General features: G+C 39.5%; 1 protein-coding gene across 1 annotated transcript in view; it reads right to left on the bottom strand.

The window, feature by feature from the left end:
* Positions 1–920: 920 nt before the first annotated feature.
* MET (MET proto-oncogene, receptor tyrosine kinase) overlaps positions 921–24,196 on the bottom strand; it is a 133,723-nt gene continuing 110,447 nt past the window's right edge. Inside the window, exons 12-21 of the mRNA XM_083182794.1 lie at positions 21,528–21,674; positions 19,490–19,646; positions 19,261–19,401; positions 16,654–16,884; positions 15,479–15,559; positions 13,981–14,162; positions 11,305–11,414; positions 8,892–9,057; positions 4,158–4,294; positions 921–2,708 (exon numbers count right to left, since the gene is read on the bottom strand). Of these exons, the coding sequence (XP_083038920.1) occupies positions 2,498–2,708; positions 4,158–4,294; positions 8,892–9,057; positions 11,305–11,414; positions 13,981–14,162; positions 15,479–15,559; positions 16,654–16,884; positions 19,261–19,401; positions 19,490–19,646; positions 21,528–21,674 (1,563 nt within the window). The 3' untranslated portion in view covers positions 921–2,497. The remainder of the gene's footprint in view (positions 2,709–4,157; positions 4,295–8,891; positions 9,058–11,304; positions 11,415–13,980; positions 14,163–15,478; positions 15,560–16,653; positions 16,885–19,260; positions 19,402–19,489; positions 19,647–21,527; positions 21,675–24,196) is intronic.

Genomic DNA, 24,196 nt, shown 5'->3' with positions numbered 1-24,196 from the left:
GGGAAGGGATACATTGGATGCTTACCTAGACTGCATAGGGTGGGAGGGAGTGTTGCAACAGATAATGATCAGTTTATGCATTCCACACTGGCAGGTAGATTATGTTTATAATGTACTGACGCTGGCATATTTGCCAAACCTTATAATCACTCAGGAGTATTCTAATATAATGCTATCAGGCTTGAAAGCATTACAGTATGTATGAAGCTTCCAAAAAAATCTTGGGACTGCTGGTGGTAGGTGCCAATAAATACAAATGGAGATGTCTGGTAAAAGAATTGGCCAAATGTGCTGATACAATTCTGGACATCCTAGTAAGATGACTTCTATGTTATGACAACTACAGCATATGAGTACCACAGATTTCCTAATAAAGGCTGATGAATGTATGGCTCATAATATTGTTGCTACCATAATAGCGAAAATGGAGTTTACATTTTACAAAATTTCATTAATGGATGGATTTGCAAAACTTCCGTAATACAAACCCATTCATCAGTTTCAAATGTCTCCTCAATGACCTCCTCTCAGCTGACTTCATGGTTGTCAATCCATTGATAATTTTTATTTGTACAAAAACACGAGACACTTGGACATAGACCCCTGGAGAAGGACTTGCAAAGGCAAAAGGACTCAAGAGTTTGTAGAGGGTATAGTATCTTGATATTTCTGTTATAAAGATGGCAGGTGTGGAAGTACTAATAAAAGGAAACAGGTGGGGATTTAGAATACTTTGTATGGATCAAGGAGGGTCTGGAGGGGCTGGTGCAGCCATGAATAGAAGATGTTAAGGAAATTATCTATATTGGTAAATATGACCATTATTATTGTCTTCTGCCACAGCAGTACAATAACATAACTTTTTTTTTAAGTTTTGAAAAGTGGCAAATATTTTTATACATAACAAGAGAAAAAAAGGGTTGTTTTTTAAACTTTAATAGCACTTAGAAAATGAACATGACATACATATTTCACCATGTCTGATCCCTTCCACATTAAAGTAATGTACATAGCATTAAAAATAAACATTTATTATAAAAATATAAAATTTTAAATGTCATACATCAACAAATCCAGTTACATCCTACACCAAATAAAATGTACAGCATAAAGCCAAAAATTCCACAGGAACAAGCATTTTATTTACAGTCACTGTTTAACTCAATTAACAAATATGTGCTGCTCCAGTGTTCACATCAGTAAAATGCTAGAACCGATAACTTGTGTATGATATATTTGCCTGCACAAGCAGAAACGATTGTGTTCTTGTGTGAAGACTTCTGAGAAATCTTCTTGAGTTACCAGGAAGCTGAGATGTCCTGATTGTTTCCAGTGTGCTGCTCCCAACCTGATGTAACTATTTACATTTATTTTGTAATACATTTTCTAACAGTTTTGGTCCTGCCTCTTCTGTACCATCACAAGGTTGACCTATCTCATTTATTTATGGAAGGGCCTTCAGTCTATAGTATGAAAAGTGTGCATATCTTAGCTGTGTTCCCTTACTCTAGTTAGTGAAGGTTACTTTTTATAAACATAACTTAAAAAGTTGTTCTACAGTTACCAGTACAAAATAGTTGTACAGTACTTTACAGATTTACTCACGCTCTAAATCAAATAAAGGAACAAAAATCTTGTTATGGGACCAACAAGTGTCTAAATACTCCCTGCTCTCTAACATTACAGTGTCCCCTTGATTGTTAGCTTTGTTCCATCAAAGTTGACCTATCCACGTCCATCTCAGTCAACCTAGAAAGACTTCAGTAACCAGCACCACAGGTATGTGAATGTACTGTTATACTAGTAAGTAATTATACTTGTTGTTTTCAAATTATTTTTACAATTACTGTAAAATCTACAGTATGTGACTTGAGCATCGATAGCAAGCTTCCATTATGATCAGTTCTCAACAGTAACATGTTTTTTATTTTTTTATTTATGACTGTATTATTTGAGATAATTCTATGAAACAATAGAGGCGTAATATGGTTTTTGGCTCTTCTTAATTTAATACATATACTGTATTTCTAACTTCTTGTCCATTTGTTTTCTTCTATATATCTATATATGCATTACTCAATGAACTGGCAATAGTTGCCTAGATAAAAGTGCTATACAGAGGACACAATAATAAAGTACAGCAGAGACCTCGTAGTTACTTAATAAGAGGTCCGAGAACATCTGTGTATCGTCCCCTGGTAATGGGCTGATTTCTTCTGTGCTGAACACATGACAAAAAAGACTAGGTTAAGCAGAAGAAACAAGTAACCTTTGTGAACATCTCAGGAAATAATTTCCCTTATCTTGTACCATCTTCTGTACAGCAATATGTAGTCATATTGATCCACAATGTTCCTTCTAGTGCAATGTAACAAAACTGAAAGCAACGTTGAGAACGTTAACTTAAAACTTTGAGAAAGTACTTGGACGACAAACGTAGTCTCCGCATGAAAATCAATAGTAAGAGATCCCGTTGCAAGTCTCTTTAGAGAAAGAATCACGTATTCAGGCTGAAATCCATGTTTTCTTCTGCCGATAGCAGAGAAGGATAAGGAGCAGAACATTTTATGTTGACGTATGTTGTGTTAATAAGCACATAATGCTCCCCAATGAAAGTTGAGAAGATAGAAGAAATTCTTGAGACCAGTTCAGAAAATGTTGGCCGTAGCTCTGGTTTTGGGTGCCAGCATTTCAGCATAACTTCAAACCTGTTTATTTTTTACAGGGAAAAAGGAAGATAGTTTTATTGTCCAACAAATTAAAAATACATAGTTTTCTAATGAGTGGTATATCTAGAGACTATACATAATTGATCAACATCAGTTTCTCTTCAATTGCTTTCTTTGGATATACTGGTGACCACTTTAATTAGGGTGGGGCTGATTCTGGACAGCACATACAGCAATCACAGTTCTAATTACTTCCAGCGATTATGAATCTTTTATCAAGAGATCCCTAAACGCCACGCCCCCAGTGCTCTGCCATCCCTATTACCCACATGTGCACCAGGCCGCCCTGCCCTTGCTGCAGCTGATCCACCTGACATCTGCATGTGCTCACCTCTGATTACCCAGATATTCTGCCTACACAATAATGTACATACTGTACACTTACAGCAATGTAACCACTCTCGTTTTTGTTTCTTCATCAAAGGGTAGCTTAAATAATAAAATACACACATTGCAATAACATATACCAATTTGTTTAAACACTAATAGTGCTGAAAAATATGTATATGATGTCATAGGGAAATGGGATGTGCAGAATGCATACTCTTAACCTGGGTACACACTGGCCAATATGTTGTGCAGCACAGCCGCTGGCTGATATGTCTGCAGATATCAGGCCATCTGGCTGTGAGTACACTTGCTTTGATGGCCGACATCACAGCTGTGTGAGCGAGTAAACTGCCCGCTTAGCTGCTTGACAGGGACCAACAAATCGAGTGGTCGATTGGCAAGTTTGTACACTTTCCTTGATTTTCCGCTGCGTGTTTCCAATCTCTGGAGGTTGCATGTCCTCCTCGTGTGTGTTTGAGTGGGTGTTCCAGCTTCCTCCCACTGTCCAAAAACATATTCGCAGGCTAACTGTGTCCTGACAATATAAACTCTGGTTTTTGAGGGGAGTCAAATTTGGAGCACAGTGGAAATGCCAACATTGTCTACAAAAATTCTGTAAGTCACTTACAATAAAATTTGACACACACACACACACACACACACACATTTTTAAAGTCCAGGTACACCAGGGTTTCCTACCCTCCCGGAAGGGCCAGGAGGCTCCCGAAAATCCGGCCCCCCTCCTGGCCCCCCGGAAAGGTGGGCAACCCTCCTGAATACCGGTGACCCCAAACTTCCCCCTGCATCAACATTAATTTCCTGTGATTCGCTGGGTCTTCAGGGAGAGGGAACGGGGATAAAGATCCATATTGTGTCATTTAGCCCCACCCCCTCCTCGAAGACCCGCAAATTGTTGGATTTGCAGTACTGGAGGTAGGGCTTGATGACGCCTACATCAGGCCCCACCCCCAAAATGCTGCTAGCAGTCTCCTCTCCCGACTTCTCTTGGAGAGAAGACTTTAAAAGTAGGCAACCCTGATGAACAATGTGCTAAACACAATATACGGCAGCTGTTAATTGGACATGGCTAACACTTACAGTGCGTCAGGGCAGTATTCAGGTTGTAATAGTCTCCGTCCTTGTAACAAATAAATAGTTATATCAAAAGAATTCACGTCCGGATATGGTGGTGCTCCTCGTGTCATTAGTTCCCATAACAGTATGCCAAACGACCACTAGAAAATAATAAGTGACATTAGTATTTTAGACATAAGAACCGTGACCTTTTGAGTAATACTGGTTTGCTAGAGTTGTCTAGGTGGTGGGCAAAAATATTCCATACTCTGGGTAATGTCTGCTACATGAAAGGGAATTTTCCCCATGATCTAGCATTGTCTCCTTGAATATTTATTTTGTGTGTTGTTAGGTTCAACAACTGTTATGATTTAAATGCAATAAAAATAACTAAGAAGATAAAATTGAGTGAAACAATAGTTACAGCTCACTGCTTATCAATAATAGGAACTGGTTAATGTTCCAGCTAAGATATTGCACACTATCTGCCCCTTAAATAGTATATGTTAGCACCCATACTATAAATGACACATTAATGAGAACACACTTTAGATACGGATTTAGGGCAAGCTGTTTTGCAAGTGTTATCCAAATACTGTATACTGTATAAAATAATAATAATAATATAAATCAATTGATAGACCATATTAGTATTTAATAATAAGAACTGTGTCAGTTATTTTTACATAATTTATAATAATCTCAACATGCAGCACATTTTGTAAATGGGAGTAGATAAAAGCAGATATTCCTGTTGCATCATCCCATCCCGGGCATATAAAATGGTATACAGATGTTCACAGCAGTTACAGGGTTATCTGCATGAACACGTATAGGCTACACAAATGCTGTATACATGTATCTCTGTTATTAAAGGAACCGATTAATTATAAATACACATTTTGTTCTTTTAAATATTAACACCAAATAAATAGTTTTTGCTTTTCAAGTGTTCTGCTTTCTTGCTGTGTTAATGTGGGAAACTCTGTACTAGCTACCTGTTATTAGTAAGCAAAGGATTCTTATGGGTTTATTTACTAAGATGGGAGTTCTATTAAAGATGGGATGTTGCCCATAGCAACCAATCAGAATCTACTTATTTATTAAGCACCTTTGGAAGATAATATATAGAAACTGATTGGTTTCCCGTAGCAACATGACGTCTTCAATAGAACTCCCCTCTTTATAACTAAACCACTTAGGCTTTAACCTATTTTATTCCTATTTACACTGAGGACACTATGAAAAGCCATCCACCCTGTTGCTCATCTGCTGGTAATACCGGCAGATGAGAGGTGGCAATGATGCGGTGCACTCACTGATCATCGCTGGCCTGTACACAGTGGGTGGCTTTTGAGCTGAGAGCAGCTGAAATGACAAAACGTGGCTGATTTCAGCTTAAAATCACCCAGTGTGTGTGTGTGGGGGGGCCTTTAGAACCTAAAAATGCCTAGTTACATATATTGAACCTACATAAATAAAATGTGTGGCATGAGCAGTGGTCTTATGTAATTCATACATACAGATGAGTCCTGTTACAGCCTTGCTGCTTACTGTACAAAGAGAGACTGCTGGCTTCAGAGATTCAAGAGAAAGAAAGAAATGTCCTATGTCGGTGCACCAAACAAGAGTAAAATTTAACTTTTAATAATTTCTTTTTAAGAACTGCGAGATAAAATGTAAACATATAACAACAAACAAGGGTGGGGTTCACACAATTTAAAACCAAGGTGGCAGGCAGACGCTGCAGAGGTGTTTGTGTAATACTGTTTTTCAACTTCGGACAGTGTGTGCCTGGTCTGTACAGAAAAAAGTTTTAATCTGACAGGCCAGGTTACGTGTATGAGAGCGGGTTAGAAAAAACCTCTTATAGTAGCTCTTAGTGACACCGGTTCATATGCGTGCATATGGGGTTATTGCCCCTATAGGGTCAGAGTACCATCAGTAGGGATCTACCTGCACTTGGAGGCGGCTCCACCTGGATTCCCGCAGCCAGATACCCTGGAGGTGCATTGACACCTGTGCGATCTCAGAGCGTCTTCACGCTAGATACCGCACACACAGGGCAATCTATATTGGCAAACTGCGCCCATATAGAGGGGGTTATAACCTCAGAGGGATCCTCTTTAAGAGTTAGAAGTGAAATTTCACTCACACACTGTGCTACTATCACAGTGCAGGTAGATCCCTACTGATGGTACTCTGACCCTATAGGGGCAATAACCCCATATGCATGCATATGAACCTGTGTCACTAAGAGCTACTATAAGAGTTTTTTTCTAACCCGCTCGCATACACGTAATCTGGCCTGTCAGATTAAAACTTTTTTCTGTACAGACCAGGCACACACTGTCCGAAGTTGAAAAACAGTATTACACAAACACCTCTGCAACGTCTGCCTGCCACCTTGGTTTTAAATTGTGTGAACCCCACCCTTGTTTGTTGTTATATGTTTACATTTTATCTCGCAGTTCTTAAAAATAAATTATTAAAAGTTAAATTTTACTCTTGTTTGGTGCACCGACATAGGACATCTCTTTCTTTCTCTTGAATCTGCAAATCCTTATGACCGATGGTAGCACACCCCCAGTACTGTATTGGCACATATAAACAATCTACCTAAGGGGGTCCACCTGTTTCTACTGTGGGTCTTGTGCGACTGACCAAAAAAACCTCTTTGTACTCTATGGCTTCTGAGATCGCACCTACTTCCCCCTCATAACTATGGGGAAGCCTTATGCGGCACAGCGCTCTCATGATGCATGTGCAACAAAGGAATAAACATTGCAATCCAGTAGCAGGACACATATGCAGTAGCGTCACAAGTGAGGTGTGGGCCGTATGAGTAATACCCGTCACTAGCCAAAGGATAACACCAAAGTGTCGGCTCCTGACAGGAGCTGGGTGCTGCACTGTAACATTACATGCAGCACCTGGCTCTTGTCACAGTATAGAAGTTAGCACCGCTAACATGGCAGTCTCGGGACAACTCCAATCTCCTTGACCCCTAGAGTGACAGAAACAGGTATGGAGATAAATAGCCACACCCTCTCGTGCAAAGCCATGTCCCTTTTTTAGCAAACTCATACCAGGTGTGGAAGGGGAAAGTGATATTACTGCACATGTAATTAAGGCACATGGGGTTGACTATAATTCATTGCAAGTCCAGTAGATGTTCAGGATGCCGGGCCAAACTCAGAGGTTATTTTAAAGGGAAATGATTTACAAAGCAAATTCATCACTTGTAAGTAACTACCTCTTTAAAAAATAACCTCTGAGTTCATCCGGCATCCCATGTGGTCGCTGTACCTGCAACACATTACATCCGGTCCATAATAATATGTTGCAGGGTAGTGTGGTATTTTCATGCAATGCATACAATCTGACATTTCTTAGACCTATAAAATCCTCAAGCATGGAATAAAAAAACAAATTAAGTTTTTAGATCTTAAAAATCTTGGGCAGAGATTTGGCTTAATGACAGATCCCCTACCCTCGCATTCTATTGACTGGCTTACCTGTCATTTATCTGCAAGAGATTCCAGAAATCCTAAGGAATGCTGTGTTGGTATAGTATCTTCCACCTACTGACTCTCTTTCTCCTCACCTAATTGTAGGACTGAATATTATTGCCGACTACAGGAATCATATACAATAAAAAACGTGAATAGTAGGAAGGTGGAATATACTATACCAACACAGCATTCCTTAGGATTTCTGTAACCTTTTTGGTATTATTATTAATATTATTATCATCATTATTATTATTATTATTATTATATTCTAGCACCTTTTAATGGAATAAATCCTTATTCCCTTGTTTTCTTGTGTATCCTGGCCTGACACTAATATTGTGTGGCATCATGTAATACAGCACAGACACATTCCTAGAACTCTAGTTTCATAGTAACTTAAAAAATATGTCTTTCTGAAACATGATTCTCACACAGGACTAGACCTGACCCATGTGCCTGTATTAATATGGTAACCAGATGTTTCATGGGAACCTCTTCACAGATTACATAACAGCATTATCATTTTGGGAGATGCCACTACCCCTGTGGCTGCTTATGCATATACTTATAAGCACAGCTGTAGATTATGAGGAGAAACATGCCCCATAGAATTGGAGGAATCTCCTTAACTTTTGTAGAAAATACACATATTATTATATAACTGCTTTACAGATTCACTAACATGTGATTTACAAAAATGAGATCTACATTTACAAGCTATTGTCATGTCAAAACCAACATTGCAGAGACATGACAAAACCGCAGAGACTGCCAGCTGCAACTACACACACAGCTACATCTTCACAGCATTTTCTGGTCACAGCATGTATCGCAGTGTTTTGGGGAAACTATTATATTAAAACACTGAGGACCAGATGCATTAAGCTTCAAAAGTGATAAAATGGAGAGTGATAAACAACCAACCAATCAGCTCCTGACTTACATTTTTCAAACACAGCATGTGACATGGCAGGTAGGAGCTGATTGGCTGGCTGTTTATCACTCTCCATTTGATCACTTTTAAAGCTTAGTGCATCTGGCCCTGAGGCAGCTATTCAGATTTGCTGATTAGTGTCTTCTCTTTTGGAGTAGCCTAGAGTCACTGCTTGTGACTTTGTGGGGAGGGACTGGGCTGGTACGTCATTAGGCCCCACTTCATTTTCAGCATGAACATATTGCATGTTCTTACATTTAACGTAAGTAAATTAAAATATAAACTGTTATATTGTAAAATAATAATTACCACATCAGATTTCATAGTGAACTTCTGTGTCTGCAAGCTCTCCAATGCCATCCATTTCACTGGTAATTTTGCTCCAGTCTTATTGTGAACACTGTAGTACTCCTTATCATACACGTCTCTTGCTAAGCCAAAATCTGCCACCTTGACAGTGAATGTCTCATCCAGCCTACAAGATAACAAACAAGACATGCATTAGAGCAATGCTGAACATAGCTTTACATAGTCATAGCATCATATCAATCACACAAAGGTGACTGGGCTTGGTGCAAGTAAGTTACACTCATAAGGAAACTCTTCCTATATAGTATATCTGCCTTCATCACTGTACAGAGTCATAGACTATATAGATTCTTGTTTCATCATGTAGACAGCATGGTATCGGGATGGTAGGTCAACAATGGCTGGGTTGACATATTTAAAAAAATCAACAAGTCAAAAGGTCGACATGACTATAGTCAAGAACGCTCAGTGAGATCGCTCAGTACACAGCAATGTGTCAGCATTGTGTGCTGAGCGATATGTCAGGGCCAGTGTTCACCGGTGAAAACATGGTGGATATTAAGCGGGGCCACGCATAGCTATGGCCCCATTCCTCACGGAGCGATGTAGGGCCATTTTCTAAGCGATCTGGTTAGAACGCTTAAGGTGCGATGTATACAATAATTGTACCGTGTATGGGCACCTTTAATGTAGCATTATTTCAGCTAACATGCAGAACACTTATTTCGTACAATACTGTTCCAGGTAACAAAGAATATAATTCATCATTTGCAATGTATTGCATGCTACATTATATATTATATTACACTATTCTAGTATACACTACTTCTGCTAGCACTTTGCCCTATTCATTTTCACTTTAATTTACAACTTTATGGCATTAAAATCATTATGTCATAGTAAATTTAAAGACTTTATAAGTATACTGACCTGTCTTTAATTAAATGTGGATTTTATTGTTACAACTTGAAACGAGAAATGACTCAGAAATGGCATAAATCATGTGGGAATTACACAATGGTAATGAAAGAGGGGTAGGCTCAGTGAGCCCAGAACAAGGGCAGACAGGCAACATGAGAAGGCTTATTTTATCTACAGTATCTATTATATATTTAATATCGATCTACAGTACAGTGTCTATCTAAATTATATCTACAGTATCTATTTAACATCTATCTATCTAGTATCTACCATCTATCTAAAATCTACCTATCATCTATCTAAAGTTGTGGACACACGGTGCGATTCTGGCTATTGATTTTGACTAGTCAGTATCGAATGGAAAGTCAGTCTGAATCGCAGTGTTCAGCTGCATTCGATGCCGATTCAATGCTGATGCGCACCCCCAATTTTGTCAGTATCAAAAAGAAAAATAGACTGTGCAGGCAAGGCTATTTAAACCGTGATTTATTATTGGGTCCTGGGCCCCGATACAGGGTCTAAAGGTGCCCATACACGACCGATTACCCGGTAATTTTTGTGCTAAAATAGCATCGTTGTGCATGCGATGCGATGCTATTTTAGCACAAAAAGTACCGGGTAATCGGTATGTGTATGGGCACCTTAACCTACAATTCTACTTCTTTTTCTTGTTACCAGTTACCAGCTCATGAAAATGATGGAACATAACAGTAACACAGCGCAGTGTGTGCATGTATGAACACTTGAATTGCCATCTAGTGGCCACCGGTGTGCACAACAGTTGAATTCATCCCATAGATTTGAGGAGCAGCAATGATCTTAACGTGTTAACTGGTACAGTTATATAATACCCCTTTTTTCCATTTTAAAACGTTTAAGGCTGCAATGTGAAAGTGCCAGAGTTGATTTACCGGTTAAAGTTAACCGGTATTTCAACACGGTTAAAAAGCAGAGTCCTACACGTTTTAAAGCCGTTTTTTTGCAGTTTGAACAGCTCTATTTCAAAGGCTTTAAACGTGTCCCTTGGGGGTTAAATGGGTTGAATGTTTGAATGGTATTAAATGATTTTTAAAACGGTTTTCACCTGCAATGTGAAAGGTCTCAAGGCTCTGACCCGTTTTAAAGTCCCATTTAAGAATACCGTGTCATTACCCATTTCTGCAATGTGAAAGCAGTATTAAATTGTTGTATTCTCATTATTGTTATTATTATTATTTTTGACATTGAATTAACTGCATCTTGTATCCGCAGCGCAATATATACTTATAATCCTGAGTTTTTATACTTGACACCCCTATGTATACCCCCTATATACAGAATTCTTTCTGGTTAATAAGAGTACTATCATTACTAATTGCACACAATACACTTATGTCTAAAGAAAGCTGCTGGGTTACAAAGAAAATAGCAGAGAGTACCAGCCACAGGGCATGAGCAGGTATTGCAGTTCATTTAGAAAATATTTGTAGTTTTACATAAAAAATGTACTCACATACAATTTCTTGCTGCCAGGTCTCGGTGAACAAACTTTTTGCTTGCAAGATATTCCATACCTTTAGAGACCTGCAGACCAAATCCTATGAGGTCTTTTACTGTCGGGTTCTAAAATAAAGCAAATGACAGATTATCAATATGTTTACTGCTGCATATACCATTATCTTAACGGAACCATGATCTTTGAAGCGGTCAGGTCAACATTTAAAGTGAATATTTTACCTTCACACAGCTACACATTACACAACATATAAACATGTCACATTTGCTGTGTATTGTGGAGGATTTTATTCTTCTAAACACAATTTAACTTGTTTAAAGGCCCCATCCACTAGTGCGATATGGCCACTTTTTATGTGATTTCGATGCATTGCTGCAACGGATCGCATAAAAAGTGACACATCGCATGTTATTTACCTGCAATTGCGATGTGAGGCATGTTCCCGTTACCTTGCCCTAGTGGATGGGGGCCTTAAGACAGTCATCTTATGGACATAAATAAACATTCATGAGTATTGCTGAGAGTCTGCACACTGTGCTGTTGAGCATCTCTCAGTGGAATGATCAAATGTATAAATCACGGCCACAGTACCAGAACTATTTAAGCCAGGTGGATGATGCAGCAAGAACACGGCAAGTAAAGAATGTTTTACTTTCCCAGCCCCTGTTTGTTTATCAACCGTGGAAAGACAGTTTTATATGTGATATTCCTTGTCTGCTCAATTCATCTGTCAGAAATAAATCAAATAACCATTGTGTGCACATTTCCTAATAGCTTTTAACTGTCTGTGAAACATCACATGGTATTACAAAGACATCTTTAGCCGACACAAAAAAAATATTTTACGTCACTCCAATCCTGAGGCGATATAGCAGAAGGTACTGCACTAAGATATTATGGTAAGATCAAAGTATATTTAACACATTTACACCCTACAGATCAATCTTGCTAAAGATTGATCTACCCTTTGCTATTTCTTGACCCCTTTGGTCTATTAAGATACAATCAATGTCAGTGTACCTAACGTATTTTTTAATTTTATACACAAGTCCCACTTCCATTATACACATTTTTTCCCATTAACACTGTGAAATCCTCAGTGCAAGTAGCTTTTTACTAGTGCAACATACGATTTGTTTTAGTCAATATGGTGCTTCTTCACTAACTGGCCAAATATTACTTAGGTGTATATTTACTACATTAAGAGTTTTTAGAAGTAAAGATTGCCCATAGCAACCAATCAGATTTTGGGCCAGATTCTCTAAGCTTCAAAAGTTATAAAATGGAGAGTGATATCCAACCAACCAATCAGCTCCTACAGATGGAGCAGGTCTCATCCTGGCAAGGGATGGCGCTGGCGTTGCCAGCCGCCATCCCCCGCCAGCGCGATGGCAAGAAGGGGACGCGCGCACACGAGAGGCGCGCGCGTCCCCTTCCGACGGCGCTTCCATCCGTTCCCCCGGGTCCCCGCCGGCTTGCCGGCGGTAACCCGGGGTCCCCGCCGCCTGCCCGCACCCCCCCTAACCCCCCCTAACCCTGTCCGTCTCCCTGAGGCGGAGACGGACAGGGTTTCCGTCGCGCTGGCGACGGAGACTGAGACGCACGCGCATCTCAGTATATTCGCTGGCTAGGCTGCTGGCGGGTCGCCAGCGGGGACGTTCTGGCGATCCGCCAGCCAGGATGGGAAGTGCCCCATCTGTACCTCACATTTTTCAAACACAGTCTTTGACATGGCAGGCAGGAGCTGATTGGCTGGCTGTTTATCCCTCTCCATTTTATCACTTTTGAAGCTTAGAGGATCTGGCCCTTTATCTTTTATCTGCTAAAACAGCAGTTCCCAAAAGTGGGTTGCCACCATCTCAGCATGGGGTCACAACTCCAAATTGCTCAGGCTGAGGACTTGATATGATCTTTTATTCAGTGATTCAAGGAGTCTTAAAAATGTGTTGAATTGTCTATTACTTCAGACTCCTCACAACACTGCCTTAGAGACCTGAGGAGTCATCAAGCAGGCTTCCTGCAATCCTCTGCCTCCCCCTGTCATCCACTGCCTCTCTGTCATCTCCAAGGCCTTTACAGCATGTATACGCTTTTGCATTTGCATGAATATATGAAAATGCATGTGCATGGAAGGGACTCCAAAATGAGCTCATCTCTGCAATAGTTTAGAAAATACCCAGGGATCGCAAGGTGTGTAGGCCCATAAGTCAAGTACAGGAAACGCTGCCACCCAAAATAGCTATTTGAAAATGTTTGCTTACATAACTGGTATGTTACAGGCAGGATGCTGAACAGACAAGTGTAAACTCATCATATTCTTTATTCAGGAACTATGTACTGTATTAGTTATTTGTAAAATATAGTAGGCTTTTATATGTGGTGTTGTATCATAGTGGATTTACAGTACATTAAAAGACATTGAATATACAACTGGGCATGTAGATGGTAGGCAATAACAAGATGCTATAACTAAACCCCTAATGACACTGGTGTAGCCCCACTCTATAGCCTGTGCAGATGCCAGTCCAGACGCTCGTAAAGACGGTCCATTAAAGGACTGCAAACCATATACCACATAATTGCCACATCGTTCATCATGCCTACAGACTGAACGATGTGGCCAAATCGTCCACGAGTACATCTCTGTATAGGGATTTATTTTTATGTACTTACATGAGATTCATTTCTAATAAAGTTCCGGAGATCTCCATGTTTCATGAATGGCAGCACGACCAACGGTGATCCCTCTGTGGGCAGGCAGATCCCCAACAAGGACAGGACATTTTGATGGCTGAAATCTTTCATGATGATGCCTTCTTTGAGGAATTGTGAAACTTCTTCAATATCAGTGATCCCTGGAAGGTTCCATAAAATACAAAGCTCAGCATGATATCAATTATTTGCTGCATTGGTGTTATGTAAATACAATATATATTCTGGGGATAGTGCTGCGCTCAATCTGGTGTAGTTGATACTACATGAGTAAGTGGAATTTAATAATAAATAGATATGACACGCTGTTAATCTAAACGTACTTTACTTAAAAAGTTTTTACACTGATTTTGTGATGTATGCTTCATAGTTCAATTGTCCAATCCTTGCTGCTGATATGCAGCGTTTTTTTGTCTCAGTCTATTTGATTATACTCTGCTTGCGGCGTCCCTTCAAACAGTTGTATAATAATGCACTCAAATCTTCGGGTACCCCTTTGTCTTTTACAACTTTTTGTGTGGGTTTTCGGAGGAGGGGGGGACTGGTGCAGATTAGGGTGCCGGTGTCTCTCTGCTGCTGGCTGGGATGACGGAGGTGTCGTACGAGTGTTAGTAAACTCAATACGTCACATGCCGCTGACACCCGGTGGCTGCAGGGACTTCTGGCAGGGGGGATCGATGTGTTGGGCAGCAGCGCCGCCGTGAACACCGCCTCGCTTGTCCGCCCGGGGAACCTCCCGCCTCTCTAGTCTCTCTCTGCCTCCTACTTACCCTCTCCACGCTGACGGTCTCTCGCACACGCTTCCGCTGATGGAAGTTGCTGGATCTCGGTTGTTATGCCCGGGGATGATCTCAGCCCGATCCTTCTGCTTGGCTCGGTATGTTATGTCTCCAATGCGTTTCAGCTAATTGCCTTCTTCAAGGCAATTACTACACTATGGCCAGATCTGATCGCAGTACAAATGTGTTTGGAAAATGGGTAAAACCATGTGCACTGCAGGTGGGGCAGATGTAACATGTGCAGAGAGAGAGTTAGATTAGTGTGAATTATTTTGTTTCTGTGCAGGGTAAATACTGGCTGCATTATTTTACACTGCAATTTAGATTTCAGTTTCAACACACCCCACCCAAAATTAACTCTGCACATTACCATCTGCCCCAACTGCAGTACACATGGGCCTATATTCCTTTTTTTTCTTGTTTTTTTCCACAATAAACGACGAGGGACAATTTAGAAAAAGCAACATTCCTTTGAGCTAGAATGGTGGATAATGTTTTACTCACATTAGGACCATTTCTGTAATGTAATTAAAGACCTCCATTGTATAGCGCAATAAGGTTGTATACATACCTTTTTGTATATCCTAAAAAAAACTTTACTTCAATGTTAATGTGTCCCATATAACAAATGACACAGATAGTGTATCTACTTATAGACACTAAATCATTTTTGTACTTACTATTTAGAGATTTTACTGCGCAGTGTAATTTCTTTCCATCGTTATCTAAGAGTGTACCATGATATACACATCCAAAATGTCCTGAAATAAAGCAATGTTTACTTATTTATTTCATGACATTGTACATATTTTATTACATTGGTAATCAGACATAAAGCATTTTCTTTTTGGCTTGTATGAAATTTAGAGTAGTGAAAATGGCATTAGTAAAATCTATTTTCTCAAATACAAATGGTTGTATTAAAACCAATATAAACAAAAATAATCACCAGCTTTACAAATTGTTTATTAAATGGAATAGCAGACAATCCAGGAGACAAAATATGCCATTTATGCAGTTTTATCATATATGAAACTCATGCCCTACAGCATCTGTGTTTTTTCAACCTACTAACATTTACATGTATACATCATATTGTAAATGAGAATGTGTGTTTATCTAAATGAGATAAACTCTGAAACCACTGAAACAATGGTGATGCAGTTTTCAACATTGTGTATTGTAGCAGGTTTTAGGCTAAGTATTATCACGATCAGAGGGTGGTGGGTGGGGATCCGGAGGGAGAGATCTGGTGTACTTCTCTTGGGAAGTCGGCAGCGGCGACTGATTGTTCATTGGGGACTCACAGTGAGGCTCCACAGGAAGGTGTCCCCTGCATTGCTCTTGGCAAGTCAGTGGCAACAGGTGTAAGCACCTCAAAAGCAACCAATCAGAACATCTGATTTAACCAATTTGTCTGGATGACCATTTTTTTAAATTTTCCTGCATTTTGAAGTAAAGTCAATTGCTCTTTGCTCCCAAACTTTACCAAATTTTTGTTCAAACCAGTCGGATTGGGCTATAAATCTTTAGGTGTGTGGACAGTCTAAGTTTCAGATGGGGGAAATTTACTAAAGGAAATTTGTAAAAAATAGGTGTATTTGTATCCAGAAATACACTTATTTTTGACATTTACTATCCCGAAAATACGGCAATTCGTATTCGTATTGATAGCACATCAATATGACTACGAATTGCCGTATTTTCGGGATAGTAAATGTCAAAAATAAGTGTATTTCTGGATACAAATACACCTATTTTTTACAAATTTCCTTTAGTAAATTTCCCCCTTGTAAGATGGATGCAATGCGGTATTTATAATACGATAACACATAAATACAAAGAACATGCTTACCTCTTCCTATAACTCTATTAAAATGCACTTGCAGGCGATCCACCCCAATAACCATGTGTTCTACCTCCTTCACCAAGTCTGCACTTAAGGCACTGAGATCGATATGCACATAGGTCTGTAACAGTGGGCTGGAAATATCTGAATCTCCACTTGACAGAATTGGAGAGAGATCTCTAACAGGATACTGAGCTGGTCGGCAGGATCCACCATGTGTTGAATTTGGAAACTGATCTATAAAATTGTAGCAGAAAAATAGGGAAAACAGTTCTTAAAGCCTTTCATGCAAATAATATACATCTAGTTTACATGGGCACAAAGTATACATTTATTAGCATTTGGTTTCTTTTATAGACATCCTATACTAAAAAGAGCATTTTGTGAAATCCTTGCTCCCATGGTCAAAAGGATGACAGGATGATCCTATGTATTCCAGTTTTGTACCCCTGCCTCTAATTGTAACCCTAACTCACCCCTCCTGTATCCTAACCCTAATCTCTCCCACCCTCGCAGCCTAATCCTAAATGCCCACTGCCGCAGCCTAACTCTAATCTCCATACAGCCTAACAATAAACATTCCCCTGGTGATGGACCCCAACCTCCTTACTTATCTCCGGGATCCATCGAGATTCTCACCATCAGACTCCCGCTGTCAGTCTCCTACCTCTGACATCCCCAATAAAAATAAAACAGCAACAAGCAGTTGCTTTGTCAGTCTCATGTATAAATCAGAGATGACTGAGCATAGTGCCCAGCCCATGGCTACCATGATCGGCTCAAGAGAGATAAAAAAACACACACACACACACACACACACACACACACATATATATATACACACACATGGGGTTTGGACTGAACTGTAGGGCTTCCAAATGGGGGTTTCATATCTTCTGTATGTCCTACTACTATGGTGGCTCAACCTTAGTGTGTCAGAAAGAATCACTAATGTATGTATATATATGGCTCAATGTATCTAAATAATTAGCAGAGCTACTATGTAATGACCCACTAGAAGCTCTGTTCTGCCTACATGCTCACACTTGCTTCTTTGTGGAACTTAACTGTTCCTGAACACTGCAGAACCCATTTGAAAAAAAACTGAGCTTGTACTTTACTATAATAAAAGAGAGAAGGCTGAGGAACACATTAATGCAGTAAGGGAAGTAAATAATGTGCCTTTGGGAAAGGAAAGAAGACTTATTATCATATGATAGTTCTAAGTTCCCTTGAAGATCATTTTGTGAAAAAAAAGACTCTTACCACCATTTAATACACCCATGCTGTTGCTAACTGACAACTGCTGATTGAAATATACTTTCTTTAACAGTCTGTGTAAAGTATGAAATGTGATATGCAAGGGGTTAAAATAGTTACATTCAATATGTAGATGTTAACTGATAAGAGGTTAATGGCCACAAAAAATACATATAGGAGAAACTGTACACTGTATCTGCAATTATGTGAGTTTAACTTAGAAATGAAGGTTTGGTAAATATGAAACCAAGGAAATGCCAGGAGGTGATTCATATCCTGCCGTTCTAGAAATAGGAGGTTGGGTGAAAGTCTTTCTCTTATCGGGCATGCAGAGGAGCAGATAGAAAAGGAAAATACTTGTTTCATACACACAGTACTTGTTATCTGATCATAGACGGAGCACTGCAACATAATCTAATGAGCTCATCTTAACCAGCCTTTATACTACGCTGCATGTGGGACACGGCAATCCTCATCCGGCTTCTCTTTCAGGATTAAGGGATGTTTTCCAGAAAAAAATGAAATCGTAGTTCTTGTTTATAAATATATATATATATATAATTTTTTTTCTGTAGCTCTTTCTTCCATTAATAACTATTCTCATGTAATTGTATTATTACATAAATACCTTTAAGATTTTATTAAAACATAGAAATATGAACCAAAAATAATGTAAATAAAAAACGTATAGTAATGTACAGTATGTCGTAACCTGCATTTATGTTACAGTCCTGATGAAGGTTTTAATCTGTAGAGTTCATATCTTTATACGAGGTGTGCAATCTAGGGGCCCCACAGCACACACATATTTCTTCTTAATTCTCTTTTTCGGCAGCGAGGGTGCTGCACAAATCACAGGGTTAATGACGGTGGCTATTTTCCCAGCAATTTTCACATACGCAATGGATAAATCAACAGGAAAATGTCTGCCACACATGTGAGTATGTGCAATAGACTCTTGCACAGTGCCAGAGTCTACCAGGGCTCACTAGAATGATGCTGGCAGGAGACGAGGGGGGCCCAGACAAAGACTGCACATAGGGCCTTTCCTCTCTTAATGTGCTGGGGAAGTTCAATGTTCAAATAAAACGGGTGGCCGCTGATTGTAGTTATTACAACTTATTTTTGTTAATTGTAACTGATGGGAGTGGCCAATGATCAATAAATTGTGGTCGTGGATGGGGGATGAGATTAGTGTTGCTTTTGTAGTCTGGAAGCCATAACATTCACCCCATACTTGGTATTTCAGTCCTTTGCATATAAATAGCAAGAAGACATTTTACCATATTTGTGGAACATTAAGGAAAATAAAAGTTAAATATGGTTATAAAATGATAAAAGCAGACCTCCTACCTTCTGGAAATGTGGCCCGGTAGTCTACAGATTCACTTGACAGCATTTCTGTAGTAGGACTTACACTCCTAGCACTTACAAGCCTATCCAAGTGAGGAGTGTGCACCCTGCCATCAAACAGCACCCGCTCGCCACCTTTATCTGGAAACGAAACGTCATCAATACACTAATACAAAACCACTATAAAGAACAGACAAATGCCATATGTATTTAAGAAAATCAGTTTTACCTTTCAGTTGTTTCCTTTTTTTCAAACATATAACAATTCCTAGTATGACAGAAAGCAATATCACACAAGACAAAACTCCAATGAAGATTCCAGTATAATTCTGGCTTTGTTGAATCATCACTTTGCCAATGACAATGGAGGAGACGTCTTGCAGAAACTTGAATGTAAAAAGTAAAAAAGAAAATGAATGCAGTTTTACATTTTCTGCAATGAATACTATTAGCATGCATTCTTAAATTTTACTAAATACACATGATCTTGTAATAATGGATTGGCAGATGGGAACAATGAGATATATGTCTGTTCTATGACAAACATCATTTATTATCAGAACATTTTCTAGAAGTTCCAAAACAGAGATTTTAAAATCTCAGTTAACATAATATTGTATGTATGTTACAGTTACAGTATATGCTTGTGCCATCTGACTTTTTTAACTGGAGACCCAAATGCCATTGTTCTGGCATGCCTATGGCCAGTTTCTCATTGTTCTAGCACTCAAAGTTTCAATATGGCAGGCATTGTTCTAAATCCCAGACCTAAGCCTGCTAGTCAGCAGAGCTTACAACTTGGACCCCACCACTATATAAGACATTCGTTGGTCCTGTACTTATCACTTAATAGATCACTGCACATGACTACAATAATTAACAGGAGAGTCCAGGAGCTAAGCATTTTGTACTTGGTGGTAGTCTTGTTGGAGGGTATTCTATTGTTTTGAATCCCCAAATGTCAGCATGCTAATCTTTTGGGACATATGTTATGCCATTCCCAATGGAGACATGTACAGTACAGCTCCAATGGATACTTATGGTTGGGAGGTATATGAGGTCATTTGATAACTGTGGTAAAAAAGCAAGTAAAACACATTTTTTTGGGGGAAAGTAATTGCCTTTATTTCTTTAATACCATTGGAAAAAGGTACCTCAAAGCCTGCAAGATACTCAAGCATTTCTTCCCACCGACCAGACTCCTGCATGGAATTAAGTTTCACAAATTTTTGTGGCAACTGCTAAACTGCAAGCTAACAACGCTTCACTTCTGGCTGTAGTATGGGGTTAGAACAGTAGAATGTTCCATGCATCAGGCTACCAAAGATATTTTAATGCCATCTTACAGCAATTTATAACACTTCAAACGACTCTCATATTTTAAAGCCATATGTTTTGTATGAATTAAATTTCATGATGGAACAGCACACGTGGCAGTTACGCACAATTCCCATGACAACCATTTAAATTGTGGTTAGAAAATCTAATGGTAATTAACATCTATGAATATAACCTAGAACCAAAATCCCCAAAGATGCAAAATATCAGAGGCTTGTGGGTGATTCTCCTCTATGACCGCCTCCGGTGATCTGTGTGGGGGCACCACTGTGCATTAAAAACATTCAGTGTTAGGACCCCCTTACCATTAGCATGTACAACAATGAGCTAAATTCTCCTAATTGTAGTATTGGCCTTCTCGGAATAGAGCAGCTGTCATTTCATTCTTCGGAGTGGTGGGAATGGGGTAAGACTGAGAAATGCATCAAATTCTCCAATGTAGTATGTAGATCTCACCCTGGATTTTAATGGTTGATCTAGTATTCTATATAATGTTGAAAGGCAACAAATATGTACACTACTGTCATTTCACTGGTGATAACCATGACAATATGTTGCATTTATTGTCACATCTTGAGTCTATGCATGCTAAGTGGGAGTCCTTCATAGTCAGGGCTGCACCTGTCTTGTACAGCTCCTTCACTTAATTGCGACAGAACCTTACATGGCTGCAAATTATGAATGTTGGTAATTCATAGCAGGTGTGCTGCTTCATTATTTATGATTTTTCTTAGACTTTTTTTGAAAATGTAATTAACTGTAAAACAATGTTACTGTTCAACAAATAGTGTACAGCAAAACAACTATTTGAAATGCATAGAACAATCTGACCTTCATTAATAATAATGGAGAAACAAACATATGCAGAGATGATAAGTTTAAGACATCAAACAGGCCGTGCACTGGTGTGTAATGCGCTCACATCTTACCTCTATTTTTAACTCGCTGTTAGACTTGATCAGGTCATTTGAAATAGCACAGGAGACAAAATCTGATTTGGACTGGATAATTTCGCAGCTCTTGTTACCGACTTTTAGTAAATCGCCTTTAACAGCTTCTGGATCAATATTATCTCCCTGGAATTAACATCATCAAAAACAGTCACAGAAAGCAAAAATGAATTGCACACAATTCTATTTAATGTCATGTTTCATTTATGGGCATAAGATCAAATGAAAATAAGATGAAGAAACGGGAAAGTTACAATGCACGGTTGGTTACAAGTGGACAGAACCTTCGCTTTCATAAATATGGCTCAAGCTGCATCAGTCATTAAATCAGATCTAAGAATAATTATTCTGACTCATTCATTCATACCTCTCCAGAATGTTCGGAGAAGTGTCCATACTGGCAGGGTAGTTGCTAAATCCTAGTGGGGGAAAAGTAACTTTCACATTAATCACGTGACACCAGCAGAAGGAGCAAAGTCGGTGGGCTCACACGGTCACTCTCCATGCCGCCATCTATTGCCTTTAGTAACCAGGTGGCGAATGAAGAGTGAGCCACCGTGCCTAAAGTGTGGCGAGTGAAGTGAGCTCACGTGTGTTAATTTTGGCTACCATATTTGGACCTTGCTCCTCCCCCTGTTGTGCTGTGTCACGATTGTGACATCAAGGCTCCTTTCTCCTACTAGTATATACTGTAGACTTAACCATTCTGGCTCGTGTTCATTGTCCATGTGGATCCCCCTCATGAAAGCTCATGAGCTGTGGAGACTAGCATTGTACCAGAGTGTACTGTGTATGTACACCTGCACCCATTATAGATATGCCACTGGATAAGGTATTTTTTGAATATTGGGGATATTTAAGGAAATTGGTGCAAACTGCATGAAAAGATCTAACCATATCAATCTGCACAGTTTTGTTATTGTTATATAACTATTCTTATTATTACAACTGCTGATTGGTTGTTGTGGATATAGCATACCTCCCGACTGTCCTGATTGGTCCTAATTGGAGACTGTCCCGTGAACCGTGGGTCACAGTTGCCCACAGTTGGGAGAGCCTGTGATCACCACTGCTCTGCAGATCAGCCAGTTATTACTGAATAGATGGCATGCTCATGTGCACAGCATTTATCAATGCAGGGAGGGGAGTTGGGGGCTGCCAAGCTGTTCTGGACATGCCCCCAAAATTTTGAAATTGTCCAGGTGCTCCTTCCCCTTAGAGGACAGCCGCTGCCTTTGTAGTGGCAGGTTCTGTTTAAATAAAAACCAAAGTTGGAGTTACAGATATAGTATAGTATATATCATTCCACAATGGCTCTCTGAGAACCTGTGATACACAGCGTTTCCAACTTAGAGAGGATTTATCAGCACATTGGTGACAAGAGAAATTTATATCCAGCCACCGTCTAATGGCCATCAGCCTGTTAATGAATATTTCTCTGAAGCCTGTTAAACTATTGTAAAATAGGTGGTCCCAAAAAAATTACCTTCAATTATATTGCAGCTTACTACTGCACCAATTACGGCAATACCAGTATATTACTGCATTAAACTAAAGGATACACCATCTTCACTTATATTAGAGGATCTATTACCTCTAGATTTATTCATTGCCCCTGATGAAGTCCCGAAGGACGAAATGCATTGGAATTCGGATTGATTCTATATGTGGCATACTTTGAAAGTATGAGAATGCTGATGAAATCACACATACTTGAAAACTTCATTGTTCATTTGTTTTTATTCATTATTGATTCATTGTATTTTAATAGCCACCTCTAAAAGTTGGTATTGGTGATAGAAATATAGCGCACCTCTATTCTGTTTTTTTATACATTCACCTGTGTTTATCTTTTCATCAATCAATTTTGGGTATATTTTATTTAAATTGGTTGCATTTTTTACATTTATTAAAGCATCAGCATTTCTAACACTAAGAAACAGATGCACCAGTGCTGCATCAATTATATTTTCATAATTTTAATAATTTACTTACATATTTTGTGAGGGGCTTATAGTTATAAGCATTAATGTTTAGAACCACCCCACCCTGGTGCCTGTGGATAACGACCACCCCACCTCCATGCTGCACTTACTTACAAGATGTTCTTCACAGATTCTGAGTCCTGCTTATTGAGAGTTGGCTCCTCAGAGTCTTACTGCTTATTGAGTTTTGAGCCTATTGTGAGTTTCCGGAGCTTTAGGACCCACTAGCACTCTACCTGCCAGCTGTGTACCCCCTTGTGGATATCTGCATGTAGATGAGGGATCCAGGAGTGCAGCCTGCTCATGGCAGTGGTGGCAACAGCTGCTGCAGGGTGGGACAGGAGAGTTACTGGAGTAGGGGCAGAGCCAACTAATGAATCCTCAGATCTCTAAGCCAGTGATCCAAGGAGTCTGAAGTAACATAGAATTCAAATGATTTTTTTTAGACTCCTTGCATCACTGGCTGAGAGATCAGAGGAGTCCTTAGCCTGACTGTCAGCAACAGAGTTGCGACCCCATGCTGAGATGGAAGGGGCCCACTTTGGGGTCGCAACTTACAGTTTGGGATCTTCTGATCTAGACCAATTGCCACATACTGTATACATGCATTGGTGTGTAAAAGCATTAATTATCTACAAACAAACCACACCTCCCAACCTTTGG

This window comes from Crinia signifera, chromosome 4 (assembly GCF_055691185.1).
Source record: "Crinia signifera chromosome 4, ASM5569118v1, whole genome shotgun sequence".
NCBI lineage: Eukaryota > Metazoa > Chordata > Amphibia > Anura > Myobatrachidae > Crinia > Crinia signifera.
Note: the sequence above shows the minus strand (reverse complement) of the source record. Positions and strands in the feature narration are given on the sequence as shown.